The sequence below is a fragment of the Colletes latitarsis genome, chromosome 2 (genome assembly GCF_051014445.1).
Source record: "Colletes latitarsis isolate SP2378_abdomen chromosome 2, iyColLati1, whole genome shotgun sequence".
Taxonomy (NCBI): domain Eukaryota; kingdom Metazoa; phylum Arthropoda; class Insecta; order Hymenoptera; family Colletidae; genus Colletes; species Colletes latitarsis.
This window is the reverse complement of record NC_135135.1, coordinates 12597696-12619459: the sequence shown is the minus strand read 5'-3', so window position 1 is coordinate 12619459 and position 21764 is coordinate 12597696. Positions and strand designations below refer to the sequence as shown.

Below are 21764 nucleotides of genomic sequence, written 5' to 3'. Positions count from 1 at the left end.
TCGAATTTCCACTCTACGAGGGTAATTTCGACACGGTTTTTGAATTTTGATTCGTAGATCATCTTCGAATTATTTTTAATGGAGCAAAAAAGATCGACTCGCATCGAACGGTCAACGGGTCGTCCGGGACTGCGTCTCGCGTCCACGAAGAGAAACGGAGAACAATAAACAACCGAACAGAGAAGCGGATAAACAAAAGCCAGCGAGCGCGCGTGTGTACAAGTGTCTCCGTGTGTCTGTGTCGTGTGAGTTTTGTTGTGTGTATGGTGGGGTGTACGTACGAGGAGAGATAATCTCGAGTTCACATAGAGACACAGAGGACACGGAGAACGCGGTGCACGTTAATTAGGCGAACCAGCGAGAAAAGGAGTAGGAAGGTCGTATAATTATAACTGCAATTGAGCAAGTAAAAAAAAGAACAAATTCTTTCTAGCCTTTTCATTGTCTACTTTGCACTCTGGATTAATAGACCACTGCCTTTAACACTCTGCTTCGTAAAATAAATGTTAGGTATACGTTACGTATTTGCGATGGGATCACTTTGAATCGAAACGTAACCTGATAACACTTGCCACGATAATTAAATAGTTTTTACACGCTGTGAATATTTACAATTATAATTACACCGCAATTGGATGGGAATTACCGTGTAATTACATCGTGGCAAGTGTACATACGTGGATTAACTAAAATAAAGACGAAATGGAAGCTGCTTTTTTTAAGTTGTTTCTAAAATATAAAGTATTTGAAATAATTGATTGTTTCACGTTGTTTGATATTTTATTTAAAATGTGTCGAAGCCTGGATATCACTGAAGACTATGCGTTGATACTATTAACCTTTTGTGGTACTTTTATTAATAAGTAAAAGAAAGAATCTTTTCGTAAAAGAAGAAATATTAATTTCGTTGGTAAAGGTGTAACGATTGCATTAAAACAAAGTTTATGCATTGGATAATGTGATTTATAAACACACGTTAATTTTCTGTGTTTCCTTAATATTCGTTCTCCAAAATGGCCGTTCGTAGAGGGCTATGAAGATGAAAACGATTACGTTTCATACAAAAATATTTAAAAAATTGTGTACTGAATATTTTCGTGGGGAGAGACGAAGAAGAGGCGCGGGGAGAATTTTTCGAAGGGTTTCCTACATGCCACGAAACATTTCCACCGAAATTTCATCGACACCAAGTTTGGCCAAATTACTTTCATCCGCAACAATTTTGGTACAATGTATTTTTAAATAATTTCATTGACATAAGAATGCTACAAACATAATTAGAACTTTGTTGAATATTTCTATTTGTTATTCATTTATTTTTCTATTTTCTCTTGATGTAGTAGATTGAAACGTGTAATTAAAGAAAATTGAGAATTAAATATACAGAGTGTTCGGCCACCCCTGAGAAAAATTTTAATAGGAGATTCTAGAGGTAAAAATAAGACAAAAATCAAGAATACTAATTTGTTGATAGAGGCTTCGTTAAAAAGTTATTAACGTTTAAAGTTCCGCCTGTACTGAATTTTTTTCTAGAAAATGGGTAGGATTTCGGGGATAGGTCTAATCACCAAAAATTATTGTAATTGACCCCCGCAACCAAAAATAATTTTTCCAGAACGATTTGTAATTTTTTAATTTTGTCGAAAAATTTCACACCTTCTCGAATTTTTTTCTCGAAAGTGGGCAGGATTTCGAGGGTATGTCTAAAGACCAAAAATGATTGTAATTGACCCCTGCAACAGCAAATAATTTTTTCAGAATGATTTCAAACTTTTCAATTTCGTCGAAAAATTTAGGCACCTACCCCCCGTCGATTTTTCATAAAAATTCATTTTCAATTTTTAATAATTTTGTTTGGCGCCCTATAGAAAAATTGTCTAATACTTTTTTGTAAGTGTCCATGAGCCCTACTTCACAAAAAAGTTTCATTGAAATATATTTACTATTAAAAGAGTTATGGTTGTTTGAAAATTGGACCATTTTTATGGGGTTTTTCTCATTTTGCGGGGTCAAGGACCAACTTTTCGAATATTTTTATAATTTCTATATATTCTACACTAAAATACGCGTCGTTTGCTTTTTTAAACATTAAAATCGTCCAATCCATTCAGCAGTTATGAAGTTTTAAAGATATGCATGAATTTCAGTGAAACATATCAACGGTATGGTCAGACAGCACATTTTCGGTAAAGAATTTTTTTCTCAAAACTGCCTAGGATTTCGGGGTATGTCTATTCACAAAAAATAGTTGTAATTGACCCCCGCAACTAAAAATAATTTTTCCAGAACGATTTGAAATTTTTTTTTTCGTCGAAAAATTTAAGTACTTACTGAATTTTTTTCTCGAAAGTGGGTAGGATTTCGGGGGTATGTGTATTTACCAAAAATGATTGTAATCGATCCCCGCAACCAAAAATAATTTTTTCAGAATGATTTGAAATTTTTTAATAACTGTTTAACGAAGTCTCAGTCAAGAAATTGATATTCTTGATTTTCGTCTTATTTTGGCCTCTAGAATCTCCCATTAAAATTTTTCCCAGGTATGGTCGAACGCCCTGTATATTACAGAGTGACCCATTTAAAGTTTGCAACAAAAATAAAACTGTATGGGGTGTATAATAAATCTCTAAATAGATGTCAGCTAAATGTTCCTCATTTCCAGTACTGTAAATCAAATAAAGTGTTAAAATATGGTATAAAAAATATGTTCCTATTTATAAAAATAAACTGTTTTCGAAATCTCTTTCCCATCATGCAATTCTTTTCGTGAACTTCTCGTGTCAGATGGCTGTGAAGGGTTGAAAAATCGTGGATCACGTTAGAGATAATACTTATGCATCTATTGTTATTATACGATTCAAAATGAAATGGAGAAATCGCCGAAACCGAATATCGCAGGCTGAAATTGTTGTCGATGAAATTCAGAATTGGTGTTTAGTCAAATAGGTAGGATAATTTAATAGTCTTCCTACAAAACCCAGATGAGCTCCGGGCATAAAGGGTTAAATTAGAAAATAAATCTGAAGATGAACCGTAACGTGCGGAACAGTAATGCAGAATACGAAGAAGAAAGGCCGAGGCGAGGGAGAATGAAAAGGCTAGAGTCGAGCAGAATACAGTAGGCCTACGTAGAAAGGCGGAGAGAAAATTTTCAGAGAAGAAGGAAGCGTATCGAAGCATAATAGAGGGCAGATAACAGCGGCGAACAGACGGTATCACACAGAGAGCGAGTAGTAAATAAGTGGGTCTTAACAGTGAAACGTAATAGAAACAGGTAGAATAAAGAGAGAGAGATAGAGGCAGCAGACAGAAACTTTGTACGTGTGAGTGTATGTGTGTATGTTGTGCACGTGTACGTGTACGTGTATTTGGTGTACATAGAATAAAAGACAGACAGACAGTACAGAATAAAAGATAAGAGTTAGCGAAAGTGAGAAAGATAGAGCAGAGAGGAGCGCTTACAGCTTGGTCTGTCGAACTCTTGCTGTAGGGTACTGGTATCAAACGTTCCTGCAACTCGCCACCTATTACCTTCAAGAGCAAAGGATAATATCATGGTTATAACAGGATGCAACGAGTAATACGCACTTAGCAGTACACCGCTTCTCGAAAATCACTTCTCTTTTTTTTTTTTTCAAAGATTTTCTTTAATGTTCCGTATACGTTCGGCCCGGCTCGAACGACACCGCTCCGCCTTAGGCACCTTTTAACTCGCCATTTTCTACACAGTTTCACGTTGCAATTACAAAAGACCATTTTGAAGTGAAAAGTTTGACGCGTATTGTATTGAAACAAGAATCTTTTCATCGTGGTCGAGGTAAAGGGTGCCTGAACATCGGTAACCACCGACAGACGTAACTGTACTACGAAGACAGTACCCTGCTGACATGTATTCAGTGTTATTTATCGTGATCTGAATGCGTACGCCTGCGTAATTCGGTCGCATGAAGTGAAAATATGGATAAAACGAAATGAAAAAAGGTAAACAGAGATCGGAAATAAGCGGAAACCGAGGACAGCTCGTAACATGCAACGCAAGGTAATATAACAATCGTCGGGATTCCACATCTCGCGTGGATTGTGCTATTAATTTCCAGCCATGTGAGACACTCGTTTCGAAACGACCGTCACTGCGTTCGATAAAGCGGGAACCACTGGTTCGACGTTTGTTCTTCCATCTATATCGATGGATTTCTGTATTCCTTCGATGGATAGATCCATCGATCGTTCGCTGTTTACCGCCAATCACCGATGCTCGTAAAGTCAGATGTAATCGCGGCGATCGAGGTGAATTAAAAAGCGAAAACTATGCGCATAAGTTAGCTTTCAAGTAGGACGCGTTCAGAAATATTTGGAGCCGGAAATACACTAACGAGGGAAGAACACCAAGTATCTGACTTCAATTTCAACGTTTGCAGAGCCATTAGTGAGTCGTTTTAGATCATTTTTGTGTCAAGAATATTAAAAAACAAGTCGTGTTAGATGTAAATATTGTGCAACCGATTCTTAAAAAAAGACTAGTAAAATTTAAGATAGTATTCTAGTATATTACACTGCAAAGCTTGGACATGGAGAAATGAATAAATAAATTTTTTTTGTAATTATTAAAAGAGGAAGGTTTGGGTCTAAGAAGACCCACAGCTCTGCCAATTGTTAATGTGTTTTTGCCGAGTGATAGTAAAGCGATCCCTTTACGATGCATTTGTTACTGGAAAAAGTTCATACGGTTTTCCATTAGAGTTGACGTCAAAGCGATTTTTTTACTACTATTTATAAACAACGGTGCAACAATATTGGTGTCGATGGAAAGTTTAGACTGTTTAGTTTCTCAGTTGATTTTCCATTCGAAGAAGCAATTTGAAATGACAGAAGCAAACATGTAATAGCATAATTAATGGTAATTCCTTAACTCGTTAGAAACTGTCTCCAGAGGAGAATACCCTCTTAATTATTCATATTTCAAAAACTATTGTAATATTTTGTATATATCAAAAGGGATCACTTTACTATCGTTCTTCAAAAGTACATAAAAATCGAAGTCGAACAATTTATGTCCTTCGCTTGTAAGACAGTGGTGTCAAATCCGCGGACCCAGAAGATTTAAATTCCTATTACACGTGTAATTAAAGATACCGAACTTTAATCCGTGTATTTTTATTAAAGATCACGAGATACGCGCGATATCGAAAAATATTTCGACCAAATGTATTAAAAAATATACATCGTGACGATTTATATTTGACCGATATTGGTAAAATAATTTCCGCCAAAGGATGCCAAGTTTCTATTAAAAAATATCAATTTTCTCAATTCCCCCAGTTTCTAAACAAATCGTAACGTTTGATACTAATACCTGCAATGTATTTTTTCATGTATTATTTGTTAATTTTTGTAAACGCATTAACACGTCGACTGCCGTCGTGGTCACCGCTGACCACTGCTTCAAATCTACGTGTCATTAAAACGTTTAACAAATATAGTTCATCATTAAATATTTACATTCATTATAATGATTTAAAAAAATGAATATACCTGGATAGTAACAAGTGACACGACGGACAACGTGTTAACAAAACTAAACGTAATATTTAAATAATATTCGACGACCCGTGTTCGTATGTGAGTTTGACACCACTGCGCTACGATGTAACAAATGATTCACGAGACAATTGATTAACTTACGTATAACAACAATTTTATTACGTGGTGTAATAGAATATTTTGCGAATCGTGTCACGAGATAGTGAAACACTGATCAAAGCGTACAGAAGTAGAATATTCCGTAATCAAGCGTCCAACGATAAGTAGAGCATTCCGTGTGTGAACGTCCACGGTTAAGTAGAACGTTTCACGAGAGTCAGCCCCCGCGACAGTAGAATACCGCGTGTATGGTCAGACGGTGCACCGTCCGACACAAGTGGTAAGTATCGAGAATAAGTCAGCCCCCCGTGGCAGTAGAACAACCGCGCGAATGGTCAGACGGCGCGCCGCAAGTAGTAAGTATCGAAAATAAGTCAGGCACAGTTCAGTAGCACGGCCAACGTGAGAGTCAGGCAAAATCTAGTAGTAAGTCCTAACAATTGGTCGGCCACACGGTATTCCACCGATCAGCGTTGAGCAAATTTTGTTCGCGAATAACAAACACAACCTATAGATTCGTTCTTAATCAAACTTCCGTTTGTTGTATGCAAATTCACTCGTAATTTAATAATAAACAGATTTTTTATATCGCGACATTCAGACAAATTGCGAGGGAAACGTTCATAAATATAAAAATTGTCTAGAATTATGGCTGTTTGGGGCCGAAATTTAAAAACATAGACGTACATTAGTTTCAAGAACCGACGGGAATAGAAATAAAAATAAAAATTTTAGTTCCTCGTTCGAGAATAAAATTTGCCCAAACTGATTACGTCTGTCACGATACAAAATGCAAAAAGCTCCACGACCATGTGCGATCCACTTGACTCATATACAATTAATTCGTACCCGATCGAATGGGGGGGGGGGGGGGATGTTTCGTGAAATAAATCGATTTACGAGCGAGAGCGGCGAGTTACAAAACACACGGGGCTGTTAGTCGTAAGAATAAAAATTTTAGGAAATATGCGAGAGCGTGAACAACAAAAATAAAAGAGTATAAATCGAAAGAAAGCTACGTGCCGGTGTTTAGTCGGAAACAGTGCCCCCGAAGAGCTTTCCGGAACGCGTGCAGCTTCGATCGTTCGCTTGGCACAAATTATTTCCTTAACTTAAATTACTGTTGTACTTAAAAGACTGTTCATTGAAAATATTCTTCTGTAAATGTAATTAATCGTCGGTCCATTTACACTGGCCACGCGAACGGTCCAAAAACGCGTCGATTAAACGTAAGTTTGTCTCTCCTGTTAAGCTAACAACTTATTTTTATTCATTTTGCCTCTCTGGAAAGAGCAAGGCTTTCGTCGATCAGAAAATAGTTTGATGTACGGTGGTCCACAAAAGTCCCCGTATGGGAGGATAAAATTTGCTGAACTTAATTTTATTGGTATTTTAATAGAGTCTTTTTTTTTAATTTCATGTATGTAATTAAAGCAGGATTCTCATCCTTTGAAATGGAAGAGGTGTGAAACGAATTATTTTTCTTTAAGTAAATTGAGGAATATTATACTGAAAATTAACATTCAAATATTTTGATTAACTTTCAATAAAGAATTCTGGTGAGAAATTGCCATTGATTTATTTAAAATTTCATGGAAGTTATACTGTTGGGAAAGCTTGTGTGATGATAAAATATCTAGTAAAAAGGTACAAAGATGAAGTCTTGGCTAATAAAATGTGGACAACTTAAGAAGTTTGGAACGAGTGACAAGTAAAAACTAATCCTCTACAGTTGCTAGAGAATTGAAAGAATATGCTTGGAATCGATGTGCATGTAGAAACTGTACGTAGGACGATGCATCGAAAAAATTTTCATACACATACAGACGCAAATACAATGTTTTTGAATCGGATCTAACATTAAGGGAGTATTGCTGTCTAGGCTGTCATTTCTTTGGCCTTTCTTTGTGATTTTTTTTTTAACGACAGATAGGTTGTTTTGTAGTGACATTTTGCAGATATATTTATTCGTCTTATAGGTATGTGCAGTATTTTTTTCATCAAGAAATATTAAAAATTGCGAGAGTTATAGCTCCTTGTTTAAAAAAAACGCATTTAAACAGGCTTATATGATATTTCAAGATCTAGCAGACCGATTTACTTCAAATTTGGAGAGAATATTCAGCAGACACGCCTTTATCGCTGGAACTAGAGAATTAAAAAAAATATTGAGTTTTACTATTTTTTTTAATACGCTAAAGACAAGAGAACGATTAAAAAATAGAAATTCAAAACTTGAAGTGTCGCCATTTCTTTATTTATCAGGATTTTGACTTCTTCCTAGCTTCTGCTATAACTACAACCTTCTCTATGAAGATACTTTAGCCCCCTTTGTTTCTGATTAGCGGCTCGGCTGGAATCTTGGAAGCCCATTGGAGCACCTTTCCCAGAAGAGCCATTAAATAAGAAGTTATAATTCCCACGATTTTTAATATTTTTCCATGAAAAAAATATTGTACATGCTTATAAGGTGAATAAATACATCTACAAAGTCTCAGTACGAAACAGCCTACCTATCACTAAAAAAAAATCACAAAAAAGGCCGCAAAATTGGCAGTCTAGGCAGCAATACCTCCTTAAGAAAATTGTTCGTAGTACATTGTAATAATAGGATTTTGCACTAAATAATAAACAATTAAAATAATCGGTACAAGAAAAATTGTTTTCTGTAGTTTAAAAATGTCCTGGTATATCTCTAAAAAAAAAATTCATAAATATGTGTTACTTTTAGATCTGTTACATGAGACCCCCCTTCTACCTGAGAAGAATTAGATTGAAAAATTAGAAAAGCAGATGTTACAATCTAAATGAGGCAATATTAATACTAAAACTATTTTCAACTTGTTAAAATTCATATTGAGAGGATTACAACCTATAGTATTCTAAAAAATATTAATTAATAGTGATTATAATACTAATATACTACAACTAACCGTACGAAGACTTCTGTATAGAGTTATATACACCACACAATAAATATTCCTCATTTACTTGACGAAAAATACTTTCACTCGAGTCGTACCTAAACCATTTTAGAGATTAACTCTATTTTAATTTTTAAAAGACACTATCGATGGATAAGACTAAGTCGAACGAATTTCGTTCTGTTCGAGGACTATCGTGGGCCACTGTGATCCTCGAAAGTGTAAAATACCTAGAAACAGAGCAGTCTCGAGAATATCACAATGAGAGAATCGTTTGTGCATTATCGGCGAATACTTGTAACTGTTTTTCTCGATCGTAAAGGAACAGTAGTGAATTTGTGCCAGAGAGTCTAATTCAAAGCCAAGCATATATAGAGACCACAGAAATGCTTTCATCAGTGTACGTGTGTATGTGTGCATATACAGCGGACAACTTTAGGTGGTATTTCAATTTTCGTTTAATAAACAGTGAACTTTTTAGGTACAAAGCGTTCCATATATTATTTTGTATACATGACATAGTAAGGGAACGCCAGTACCTAAGAAGTCGATCAGACGTCCATTTTCCTTTCGACCTGGAAGAATCAGAATAAGGATAAAGCTCTCTAAAGACGGATGGCAATTCCTATTTGATCAGACCTTTGCGAGTTAACGGTGTAAGGTGTAACTCTAAAATGTTACAATATAAAAATTCTTTCTCCAGTTAATAACACTTCTCCTCAAAGTTTTCCTCGCTGCGAGATTTTCCCCCATACTTTCCCGTGACACTCGCGAAAAATCACCCACAGTTTCTGCACTTTAAATTAACCACTTTCGTAGATCATATTTACCTTTTCGCAAAACAAATTCATCTTCGAGTAACTCGAAAATGAAGTAATACGTAATTTTCTCGTTTTCGTGATTTAACTCTCGGTCGATAGTTTCAGTTTTATTTTTATTAGGTCTCGTAAGTTTGTGCCATTCGACATTCTCAAGTTAGTAAATTAGTAAGAAGGAAATAAAATTTGTCGCATTGTCTTTCATGGTAAATGCAAAAAGAATATTGCTTTGAGAATAAGTTAAAATTAGACGGAAAGCTTAATTCTATCATTTTACAAGTATTTTACGTTAATTTTAGTTTAAGAATTATTATACATACAAGGTGTTCGGCCAACTCTGGGAAAAATTTTAATGGGAGATTCTAGAGGCCAAAATAAGACAAAAATCAAGAATACCAATTTGTTAATAGTGGCTTCGTTAAGAAGTTATTAACGTTTAAAGTTCCGCCAGTACTGAATTTTTTTTTTAAAAGTGGGTAGGATTTCGGGGGTATATCCATTCACCAAAAATGATTGTAATTGACCCCCGCAACCGAAAATAATTTTTTCAGAATCAATTAAAAATTTTTTTTTACGTCGAAAAATTTAGACACCTACCCTTGTCGATTTTTTTTAAAAATTCGTTTTTGATTTTTAGTAATTTCGTTTGACGTCCTACAGAAAAGTTGTTTAATACTTTTTTGTAGGTACCCATGAGCTCTACTTCAGAAAAAAGTTTCATTGAAATATATTCACAATAGTAGGAGTTATGGCTGTTTGAAAATTGGGCCATTTTTATGGGGTTTTTCTCATTTTGCGGGGTCAAGGACTAACTTTTCGAATATTTTTACGATTTGTACATATTCTCCACCAAAATACGCGTAGTTTGCTTTTTTAAACATTAAAATCGTCCAATCCGTTCAGAAGTTATGGTGTTTTAAAGATTCGCATGAAATTTACGAGAAGCATTTTTGGCCTGAAATTATATTTTCGGTAAGGAATTTTTTTCTCGAAAATAGTTAGGATTTCGAGGGTATTTCTATTGACCAAAAATGATTACAAGTGATCACTGCAATCAAAAATAATTTTTTTAGAACGATTTGAAATTTTTTAATTTTGTCGAAAAATTTCACATTCTCGAATTTTTTTCCCATAACTAGGTAGGATTTCGGGTGTATATCTATTGACAAAAAATGATTGTAATTGACCCCCGCAGCCGAAAATAATTTTTCCAGAACGATTTGAAATTTTTGAATTTAATTGTTAATAGCTTTTTAGCGAAGCTTCCATCAACAAATTGGTATTCTTGATTTTCGTTTTATTTTGGCCTCTAGAATCCCCCATTAAAATTTTTTCCAGGTGTGGCCGAACACTCTGTATATGCAATAATATATTTACTCCAGAATAATGCTTCACGTCGAATTTTATTTTTATTAGAATGGCTCAAGAAAAATCTGTAGAAAAACTTGATTTGCAACAGGGTGAATATGATTTGCAAGGGAGTTGATTTGAAGAACAAAAAGCCTGCAGATGTTCTGTTAAGAACGGGTTAAAAAAGATAGATTCGTCGTTTTGGGGTCGTCCAAAAACGGGAAACAAGACAGATTACAATAACGCCGTGGCAAATGGAAAACAACAGAGGGAAAGATTCTTTCGGAGCAGAATGCATGGACGAGCAACGATTGTCGTTCAGAGTCAAAAAGCGTTTTGCTTTATTTACCGAATTATTGTGCAGATTTCCATTGCGAGAACGCGAATCGAGAAACGGACTTCCGCGACGACGCGCACTCTCGTCATCTCCGTTGAGCAGAGGGGCCAATGAATCGTCAAGAGGAACGATTAATCCTCTGCAACGGTTCGATTAAGTTACCATTGTGATATTTACAATAGGTTTAACATTTTAACCACTTGAACTTTCTTGTCGTCATCTTAATAATAATAATAATAATAATATCTCTTAAATTAACACCTCGCTCAACCTTGTGCTTTTCCACGTTTTCTCCTCAAGGGGGTACTGCGATCTAGAATTTCGAAAAAAATCCATCTTTTCTTTTATTTCATTTTAAGATTGCCTATTATATAATAATAATAGATCTAATTAGAGAAGATTCGAACACTAAATTAAGTAATGAGTATTTTGTTGCAACTAAAGAAGAAGCTGCACCCTTTTTTAAAATAAACTCTACAATTTTGATTGGACTATTCGATGCAGTCTTTTAATATTTGGGAAAAAGTATTAAGATACTTATGAGCTAAATTTAATAGTTTATAAGTTATACCATCTTAAAGTATAGTGAATCAACATCCAGTCAAAACAAATTTTATTACAGAGAAGTGTCAGATGCATTAAAAAACTATTTTAAAACAAATGAGTATTGTTTTGTTTCGTATTAAGTAAATTTGATCGATTCCATCTAATGTCTGTTTCCTTTAGATTTGGCAAGTTTCGTGTAAATTAGACAGAAATAAACATTTTTTAAAAGTTTTCTTCCGTTTCAGATGGAAAAGTCAATGGAGTTTCAGGAGACTCCTTAATCAAGAAGTTGTAACTTCTACAATTTTTAATATTTTTGAATGTAAGAAATACTCTATAAACAGATATATCTACGACATGTAAATGCAAAACAGCCAACTTATCATTGACAAAAAAAAAATCTCAAAGGCCGAAAACACAACATTTCAGACAGCAATACCCCCTTTAAGATAACTTGGAAGTCTGCCATCTTTTCACTCGCAAATCTACAATTTATTTTACTCGAAAGCGGCGAGTGGAATATCGTCTCGTTTTCGCAGCGATTGTTGCAGGCTGAGAATCTCAATTTCCACAATTTTTTATTTCTCGCGCGGCAACTCGGAACTCTAAATGCGTAAGAGATTGTACAACGATTCGTATTAATTTCCAAAACAAAACAAAAAAACCACCCCTTTCGGCCGAGAAGCAGCTAAACGACAACGATCTATACGTTAAGTGTTTATACGCTACGAAATACCGTAAAACGAAACTTTACAAGTGCGGTATTTACAATATTGTTTCGAGCAATGTCGCTCAAGCGGTCAAAGGGCGGCTCGCCCCGTTGAAAACCTCTTTGTACAAAACGCGAGTGTGCAGAGGATTAATGGCGACGTTTTGCAAACGACTAACGGCACGCTTTCGTACAATTGAAAATAAAAAAAAAAAAGAAGAGAAAGCGAAACGATCGACGAAACACGCGCGAAGGAATGTTCACCGCGCCCTCTGCTGATCGACCTCAATCAATTAACATTCGGATAACGTGTCTTAAACTTTATTTTATATAATAACAATAATAATAGTCGCTAATAATAATTAATTAAAAATTAATAATATATATATACACACACACGCATATATATACATATATGTATATACATACATATATATATATGTCATATTATGTATATATTATATTCCCTACGTGTATCGTTACAATCGGTATTATTTCTTGTCTGTTCCAACGTAACACGGATTAATTTATTTGTATTATTTTGTTTTTTTTTTGTTCAGTGCGCTAATATCAAAAGAAGAAACAAGTCGAACGTTTTTTTTTTTTCACGATTATAACGGTCGCGTTGTCGGTGTTAATTCTCCATATATGTATAATATTAATAACGCAATCTGCACCGGACAAATGCTTCGTTCAACGACAACGACTCGCGAATGCGAATTCTTCGTTTCATTATTCACAGAGACAAGGGAAGTTCTATCTCACGAGATCGATAATCGTCATCTCGATCGAGTATCTGTTTCTCGGTAATGGAATTGAAATGGATCCTCGTACGACCCTGATAATCGAACAGATCTGATTCGAATTCACGACGACGGAACGCCGAATGGAAAGTCGATCCCCTGAATCCTCGAAGAACTCGAGCACAGGCTCGACTGTCGTCGATGTAAAAGAACAGACGATTACGCGGATGGGGAGAACAGAAACGTGTGGCAGATTTATGTACAGTAATACTTTGGTAAAAGTATGAAATTTTTGGTGAAATTTTTAGTTTGTTTACTTTCTGAGAGGACCGAATCGACACTTTAACGCACCGTGGTCCTTCGTTTGCAAATGGCGACGGAACGATGGCTGCAGCGAATGGACGGAGGATTCTGGTAAAAATTGAACGAGCAATCGTCGAAAGCAAAGACGGGCAAAATTCTTATTTAGGTAAGGATGTCTCGAGCAACGAATAAGAATTAGAATTTTAATTATACACTTCTTAAGAACAAATAGTATTAACAGCAACGTCTGAACAAAAGTAGCTTTACTACATTCGGATCAACAGAGAATTATTGATACACGATTTTATGTAAACTGTGCACACGATCGTTGTAAATAAAACTAAGAACGAACTTTACTAATTTTTATGATTTTCAACGAGCAATAAGCAAGTTTTTAAAATCATTTTAATTAATCTAACGAATGCAAGCTTGCCCGCCTCTGACGCAATCGCTCGCGTTATTAGCTCCAAATTGGAGATCTTCGTGCTCGAATTTTCATCAAAATCTTCGTTCCACTTACCGTCAGGCTTCGAACAACTCGATGATTATCAATCGCCAGTAAATCGGAGCGTTTCGATTTTCTGAAATGATCGCGTTCCGTGCGTCGCCATCGTTGGACCGTGTTGCGTTAAAAGTTCAGGCATCGAGGCTCGAGTTCTTCAAGGCCCAAGTATTCCACATGCTGCTGGTGATCCCGTAACGATCGATTTGAGGGGAAACTAACCGAACTCTGCGAGCCGAACAGCTCGAAATGTCCCGAACGAATTAGAAACACGTTGTTCCTTGGGCGATCGCTTTGCCAGCACTGAAATGTTTACAGAAACTCTTCGAGCCGTTGTAAGTTCGTCGTATCGACCAAGGGGAGCCAGTTCTTCTCGTGAAAAATTCCTAATCGTCGAGGTCGATCACGGAGAGCGTCGAATCAAAATAACCATGAGAGAAGACCGAACGACTAACAATTTTTCGAAGATTCCGTGATTTTCTGTAGTTCGTCTTTTGTTTTGTTATTTTGGGGATGCTCGATTCCGAATCGATTATTCTCGTCAGGATCAAGGCAAATAGTTCTTTTTTTTCACGCTTCTACGTTTCGAACGTTCCCTAAGAATTATCTATCGTTAAGAATCGTTGAGAATATCTTTACGTCTTCTATTTTCGAAGTGTTAGGGGATAAATGGCCGACGAACCGTGGTTAATCTGTTAATTGATTTCTGGTTAATCTCGTAACACCTTAAGTATACAGTGGCTTGTGAGAGTATTTGAACGCTATCGTATCATTGTCACAATTTGAACGGCGATCGTATAAATTGTATACTCGTGTAGAATTCAAACAAAGACTAAAATTAATATTGATTCTTACGTATATTTCTGTTATTTCTACATTTAAAACTCTGGACTCCAGAGGCAGGCTGTACCAAATCAAGCCATACATACCATTTTGCATTTTCTTTTCATCACACACTTTTTATCATACGTAACGTAATCTGGAAAAAAGATTGTTACCCCTGATATATACAGAAGCTGAAGCAATGTTTCTGTACAGAAGCTGGACACGTCGGTAGATTAAGATTTTTGCAATCCCCAAAATTGGGGAGAAAGTGTAATATAAGCGAAGAAGACAGCAGTGACGCGGATACTGTGTTCGATGAAGAAGAAATTTATAATGGAGACAATACAGAAGCCAATGGAAACATTCCAAAGATGAAATTGGCATTATTAAATAACAATATTAAATTACTAAATGTGAAGAAGAAAAGACGCATAATAATGAGCACGTGGTTAAAAGATTCAGATAATGAAAATATTAATGCCTTCAGTGACCTATTTACAAGTTTTTCGTAGTAAAAAAATAGTTAGAAATTTTTATTACATCATTTTGATGAGATAGATTGAGAAATAAAAAGCAAATATAAAAAAAAAAGGGAATGAAAAGTAACTGGAAAGCTAAGTGCGTAATATACAACGTCCCAAAGCTATAATCGAAAGTGTTCTAATTAAATATTAATATAAAATAAGGCGCGCATAATTAACAGTGGGTTTCGTTGCCGTGGGACTCATAGACTGTTTAAAATATTTTTAATCATTAACATCGAATTTCGAGAAGGAATTAAGAAGATATTCCGTCTTTTAAAAACCGTTTGCGATATTACATAGTAACAATAAACATATTAAAAAATATAACGAACGTTTAGAATATATTACTATAAAAGAATGTAGTTGTATTCATACCGAATACTTCTTATAGAGAAATACTATAACTTTTCGAATAAATCATAAACTTTTAAACTTGTATCTTACAGTGGTTACAGAATTACTTTCAGAACTTCAGTCTACCGAGCATATTTTTAAATTTGAATACTGTTCGAATACTTTCGCGAGCCACTAAATATAGAGAACTAACATAATGATTTCAGAATATATGTAAGATATAGTTAGTAACTAGAAAAATGAACCGGTTAAAAATCGAACATCCCTGTTTTATTCTGACCGCACGAGTATATCTGGCAGTGGACGCAGTTTGAAGTCGACGTATGCGCACACCTAACCGTTGAGGCTTATGGTGTTGTATTAAGTGGGTCGAAACGGAACGGAAAAACCGACTGCGAAACTCCGTTCGGATTTCGTTTTCGCGATTAACACGTTAAACACCGCATCCAACGAGTGCTTGGATATCCACTCTTAGTTTATAGACTATTATCTCCCCTATAATCATTAACATTGCCGCTATACACTTGTTAGCCCCACTCTCATTGTTGTACAATGACTTAATATTAATTAATATGTAGATACTATAGTATTCGAGTATAATTAACTTAAGATATTTCTCCATTTATGTTATATTAAAACATATATAGTCTACTGAATAGAAACGTGAATTTTATTTAAAATATGAAAATATGGGTTCCACGATTTATTAATGTATTATACTTGCATCGCAAAAATAATATTCGGATATTAAATATACTTTCATGTTTTTCGAATATAATTCTTCACCTTGATTGATTTGATCAAAATGCTATTTTGCTTTTTTGTTATAAATTAAAAGAGCGGTTCGAGTCTTGCACGCTTTTTTTATACAGCGTGTTCGGTCAACCCTGGGAAAAATTTTAATGGGAGATTCTAGAGGATAAAATAAGACGGAAATCAAGAATACTAATTTGTTGATGGAAGCTTCGTTAAAAAGTTATTAACGTTTAAAGTTCCGCTCGTACGGAATTATTTTCTCGAAAGTGGGCTAGATTTCGAGGGTATGTCTAAAGACCAAAAATGATTGTAATTGATTTCCGCAACCGAAAATAATTTTTCCAGAACGACTTGAAATTTTTCTTTCCGCCGACACCTACCCCCTGTCGATTTTTCTTAAAAATTCGTTTTTCATTTTTAATAAATTTGTTTGATGCTGTACAGAAAAGTTGACTAATACTTTTTTCTAGGTACCTATGGGCTCTGCTTCAGAAAAAAATTTCAATAAGATACCTTTACTATTGTAGGAGTTATGGCCGTTTGAAAATTGGACCATTTTTATGGGGTTTTTTTTTCACTTTACGGGGTTAAGGAGCAACTTTCTGAATATTTTTGTAATTTCTACATATTCTGCACCAAAATACGCGTTGTTTGCCGTTTAAAACATTAAAATCCTCCAATCCGTTCAGAAGTTATGACGTTTTAAACATACGTATGAAATTTCAGTGAAACATATCAACGGTATGGTCAGACATCACGTTTTCGGTAAGGAATTTTTTTCTCGAAACTGCCTAGGATTTCGGGGTATGTCTATTCACAAAAAATGCTTGTAATTGACCCCCGCAACCGAAAATAATTTTTTCAGAATAATTTGAAATTTTTTAATACCTTTTTAACGAAGTCGCAGTCAAGAAATTGATATTCTTGATTTTCGTTCCACTTTGTCCTCTAGAATTTCTCATTAAAATTTTTTCCAGGGATGGTCGAACACCCTATATATTCATATTTAGCCACGCATAGTATAATTCTTAATATTTTCAGTTGAAAAAAAATAATGTCTATGCATAAAACAGTAATAAATATGTGTTTTAAAAATCATAGAATAAAGTCACATGGTTTAAACGAGGATACAGAAGTGCAGTGCAATGATGGATGAAATACTATAATATCCGAGTATTAATAAGTTTGATATCAAGCTGTTAATTCCCAAGTCTTTATAAAATCGTGTACGACAATTCCTTACATAGTGTAACAATAACTGATCAATCGAACTTATCATTCCCTGATAATGAAAATTATAGAACCTCGCAGCATTTTTAAGTAAATTGAAAATACATTCCACTCGAAGAATCGTCTTGTAATGACGTTCTTTTATTTTTACGGGCAACAAAATATATTATCGAATCGAGCTAACTCGGTATAAATGCACTGTTATTCCAGTGGTGGGTGCTCATCGCGTCGCCATGTTTGACGTAAACGGAAATATCAACTTGGCTCGGCGTTTAACGTGTTAAAGAGTAGCGTACGTGCCGCGTTTCTCGTTCGCCATACGTCGTGGGGTAGCAAAAAGGGCCAAAATGATGACACGCGTCGTTGTCGATGATTCTGGCAGTCGTACAATGAAATCTTGATCACTATCTTTCGGATTCATTACAATTCCTTTTACCTAGGCTACCTGTTTTTTCCGATTGGTTTTCTTTAAGTCTTTTTTCGGTAATATGCTTCTCTCTTCTAACCTTTCGCTAACTTACAAGTCCTGCAAACTGTAGACCCAGAAAATGTGTACTTAGAGGACACAAGGTCTTTAGAAGTATATATTTTTTCAACAATCGCGTACGTAACATTTGAATAACATTTATATATGATCTTCTGTTTTCTCAAACTGCATGAATTATGTACAGGGCGCGGCCGAATCACAAGTACAAGCGAACGAAGAGTGATTCCTTATAAAAGAAAGAACATTTTTCTATTTGCGACTTAGTTCCTCGCACGGTTCTTTAAATTTCACGCGGATCGCTAGTAATTCGATTTCTTCCTGCGAAAAGAAACTTTGGATCAAGATTTCATTGTCCCTCTGAAGAATAAAAAAATACTAAGGGGGAGAAGAGGACAGCGACGAGATCTGATCTCACGATTAAGTACGTCCTTTGCCATCACCGTTCACTTGTGCTTCTCGCGAGGCCCTTCTTTCCAACGACATGAGAAATCGTTGATTTCACAATTGCTACACCCGACTTCGCGATTGTCTGGACACCGAGCAACAGAAGAAAAATGTCTCTCGAACGCGGATATGAAAGGAATCGAAGAAGACGGTACAGGGTGCTTATAAAGTCTCAATCTATTCGATCGACGAATAATAATTACGTAAAATTCCATGCAAACTGAAAGTTCAAATCTTTACACGATTTACACTAAAGTACACGTCGAGTGTGTTCACAAATTCAGTTTAATACACTTACAAATTGTTAAATAATCCATTCAGATTCAGGTAAATTCATATAATACAAAGTCAATATAGCGATCAACAATCCGTTAGTCTGTATCTTGTATTTCGATGTTAGTATTTGAGCCGAACACGATGGAGCCACGCTTCGAGTTTCCATCGAAATTTTCGCACATAAACATTAGCTACAACAACGAAACACAACAGAAAGTACCACGATAATCGATCACGCATACAAAACTGCAACAAGTGGCCCAAGGAAACGCGGGACTGTACAAACACCCTGTACAATATCTTCGAGCGGACACTCGACAACAGACATTCGGATGACAGTTACATACAAGAAGCGTTAAGTCACAGTAATCTCCGATGCTTTTTTGCTGGCCCCTAAATTGCTCGTCCGGGGTCTCCTCGGTTCGAGAAGCCCGTTTCCGAGGACGAACGGAGGCCTTCGAGCAAGGAAATGAAAGTAAGTACATTCTCTATTGAGATAAGAGCTGTTTCAAGATTCTAAGAACGGCCAATGTACGTCATAAACTCACTTTCCTCGATTCAGCGAATAATTTTCTCAAGAGGACGTCGAAGCAGACGCAACGGACAAGCTGAAGAACCGAAGGCGACGTTAACCTGACGACAGTGTCGCTAAACTGTATCAGGCCTTTTCTTATTTACGCGTTGAGAATATAAAATGTCTTTAAGTAAAACGTACTTCGGAGTTTTAGGTAGGAAAGTATGACGTACAAATGGAACGAGACGATCAAAGAACGAAGACTCTGGTTGGCAGAGAAGAAGTTACCGAGACACGAAGGCAGCCTCCAGGGTTCCTCCATCCGTTTGACGTCAGATCTTGTCTTTGGAACAAACTGTCCGCTTCTACTTCGTTAAACTCGGTCTAGACATGACCACCAACGACTGCTAAATTTTCTACCTGAATTCGCGTACTCGTTTCTGCGTGGAAAACTTTCAACGAAGAAACGGATGCAACCTATGAATCGAATAATTCTTTATTAAACCATCAAGTACTCTTTAAATATCTGAATAATTCACCTGTTCAGCAAAATTCCCAGTCTACTCGTTGCAAAGCGTCCTTCCTCAAACCGTGTCCTTTTTCTTCGGATACCAGGATCCAAATGACAGTATGGAGGAATCCTGAATAGCCTAGAAGCACCAAAGCCTTTTTCCGATCATCGAAGGTCTGATAGAAACGATATGCTCTTCGCTCGGTTGCCTCGAAAATTCATCGTAACGGGTTAGTCAAGATCCTCGCTAGTTTCTGTGCTCGGTTCCTTGGCGCAGAAGCAATATAATCAAAGGGGGGCCACTTGGTGCGCAAACGCGTCATTCGTAAGCGTTTCCGCCCCGCGAAGAAGCCCGCGTGAAACGGAGGGATGGACTGAACAGGTCTCTATCTTCCGAACAAGCGTTTAAGTACTAGTAGCTCTCTCTCTTTCTCCCACTAATCGGATAGAAGACACCTCGAATATCGCATTCTCTGAAAGTCTGAAGTCTCGTCGGGGCGGGAGAACAAGGACGAGAAAGCGAGAGGGTTTCGTCCATTTTCCATTTCGAGGGAACGGCAAAACACTGTACACAACTTGAGAAGTTTAAAAACTTTGGTCGACCACTCGGGGTGCATCGGATCGCCGTAAAATCGCGCGACTTCCACGACCGTGAAACTTAGATGCGGAGACATCCAACGCGTCGTCTACGAGTTCGTTTTTTTTTTTTTCATTTTTAAATACTCTCGACAAGTTTCGACGCGAAAAGAAGAGAGTTCGAAGAGTAAGAAACGCCCTCTCGATAAAGGCTGGTTCACGAACGTCCCCCGGGACTTCCGCCCGAGAGGGAAAGAAAAATACTGTACAGCGTCCAACGTGGACAGAGTTGATAGCATTATAAAACAAGGGGCTCGTTCACTGTGTAAACCCTCGCGACGCCGAGCGAACAATCGTCTTAAAAGTGTAAGAAGTAAAAAAACGCCGATGGCGCTGTGAAAGTTTCCTTTCCTCGTACAAAAACGGAACGGGGCGACCACCGTCCAGAGGCCTCGCGTGGGACAAGGTCGGTGGACCCCGATGGGCCTCGTACGACCGATCAACTATCCGTCCCCAAGATACGTGAGATAATAAAGAAACGCGTTTGCTAAAAGCTCGCGAACGCTCGCTGAGTATCATTCGAAGGACTATCGATAAGTCGCGTTTAAAAAGAGACGAGAACAATACGATGTCTTGCCTAGGGTGGCAAGGCAAAGAGAGACGAGACAGAGACCGTCTACGAATACAGTAAGTTCATCGTCGCTCGAGAGAGTTCCCGAGCCGCTCAACAAAGGAGTAAACCAAAAAAGAAAACGAAAAGCGGTTCGAAATAGATAGACGCAGGAGTTTGGGTGGGGGTTGGGGGTGGGTTAGTAACGAGAAAGGGGGTAGGTTGGGGGTGTACAGTGGCGACACGCAAAGCTGCCTTAAATGCTGGTCTCATGCACGAGCTTCGTCAATTCCGGGATGGCCAGATTATTGGAGCTGAGAAGCGGGGAGTTTCCGATGGTGTTGTCTCTGCTGTTGCTACTCTGCATTTGCGTATGGTTGGGGCTCAAGGTGGCCTGGTTTAGGGCGCTATTGGACGAGGATCTATTGTCATTGGTGGTGTTGTTAATGGTATTATGATGGTTGTATGCGTTGCCCGGTCCTCCGACGCTGAGCAACAGCGGCGACGTCGAGCTGTTCACCGACTGCATCATCCTGGCTCCCGTATGGTCCAGACTCTGGTCGGCGGCCTTGTACGGCAACCTGCCGGCGTTCAGCGCGGTGTTTGTCGGGTCTTCGTCAATGTATGTGAAGTCAGATAGTGGTCGGGGCCCGGTGTGGCTGCGTGAGCTGCGCATACTGTGTAAGCTGTGTAAACTATGGACAGAGCGACGCTCCTCCAAATCTTCCAGAGTCGACTTGAACGCTCTGATTACTCGAAGCTGCAAAAACAGGGAACAGGATGTT

The 21764-nt window shown here is 37.0% G+C and overlaps 1 protein-coding gene across 20 annotated transcripts in view; it reads right to left on the bottom strand.

Moving 5' to 3' along the window:
- The window catches only part of Pmca (plasma membrane calcium-transporting ATPase 3), a 146784-nt gene that overhangs the window by 22217 nt on the left and 102803 nt on the right, over nt 1-21764 (bottom strand). For 11 of the 20 annotated variants that reach the window (XM_076782853.1, XM_076782855.1, XM_076782854.1 and 8 more), the window contains one exon: nt 12630-21739. The exons of 6 other annotated variants lie outside the window; for them this stretch is intronic. In XM_076782853.1, the coding sequence (XP_076638968.1) occupies nt 21236-21739 (504 nt within the window). In that variant the 3' untranslated portion in view covers nt 12630-21235. Of the gene's footprint in view, nt 1-3462; nt 3532-12629; nt 21740-21764 lie in introns of those variants that run through there. 3 more of the 20 variants (XR_013081716.1, XM_076782858.1, XM_076782866.1) reach the window with 3 other exon arrangements.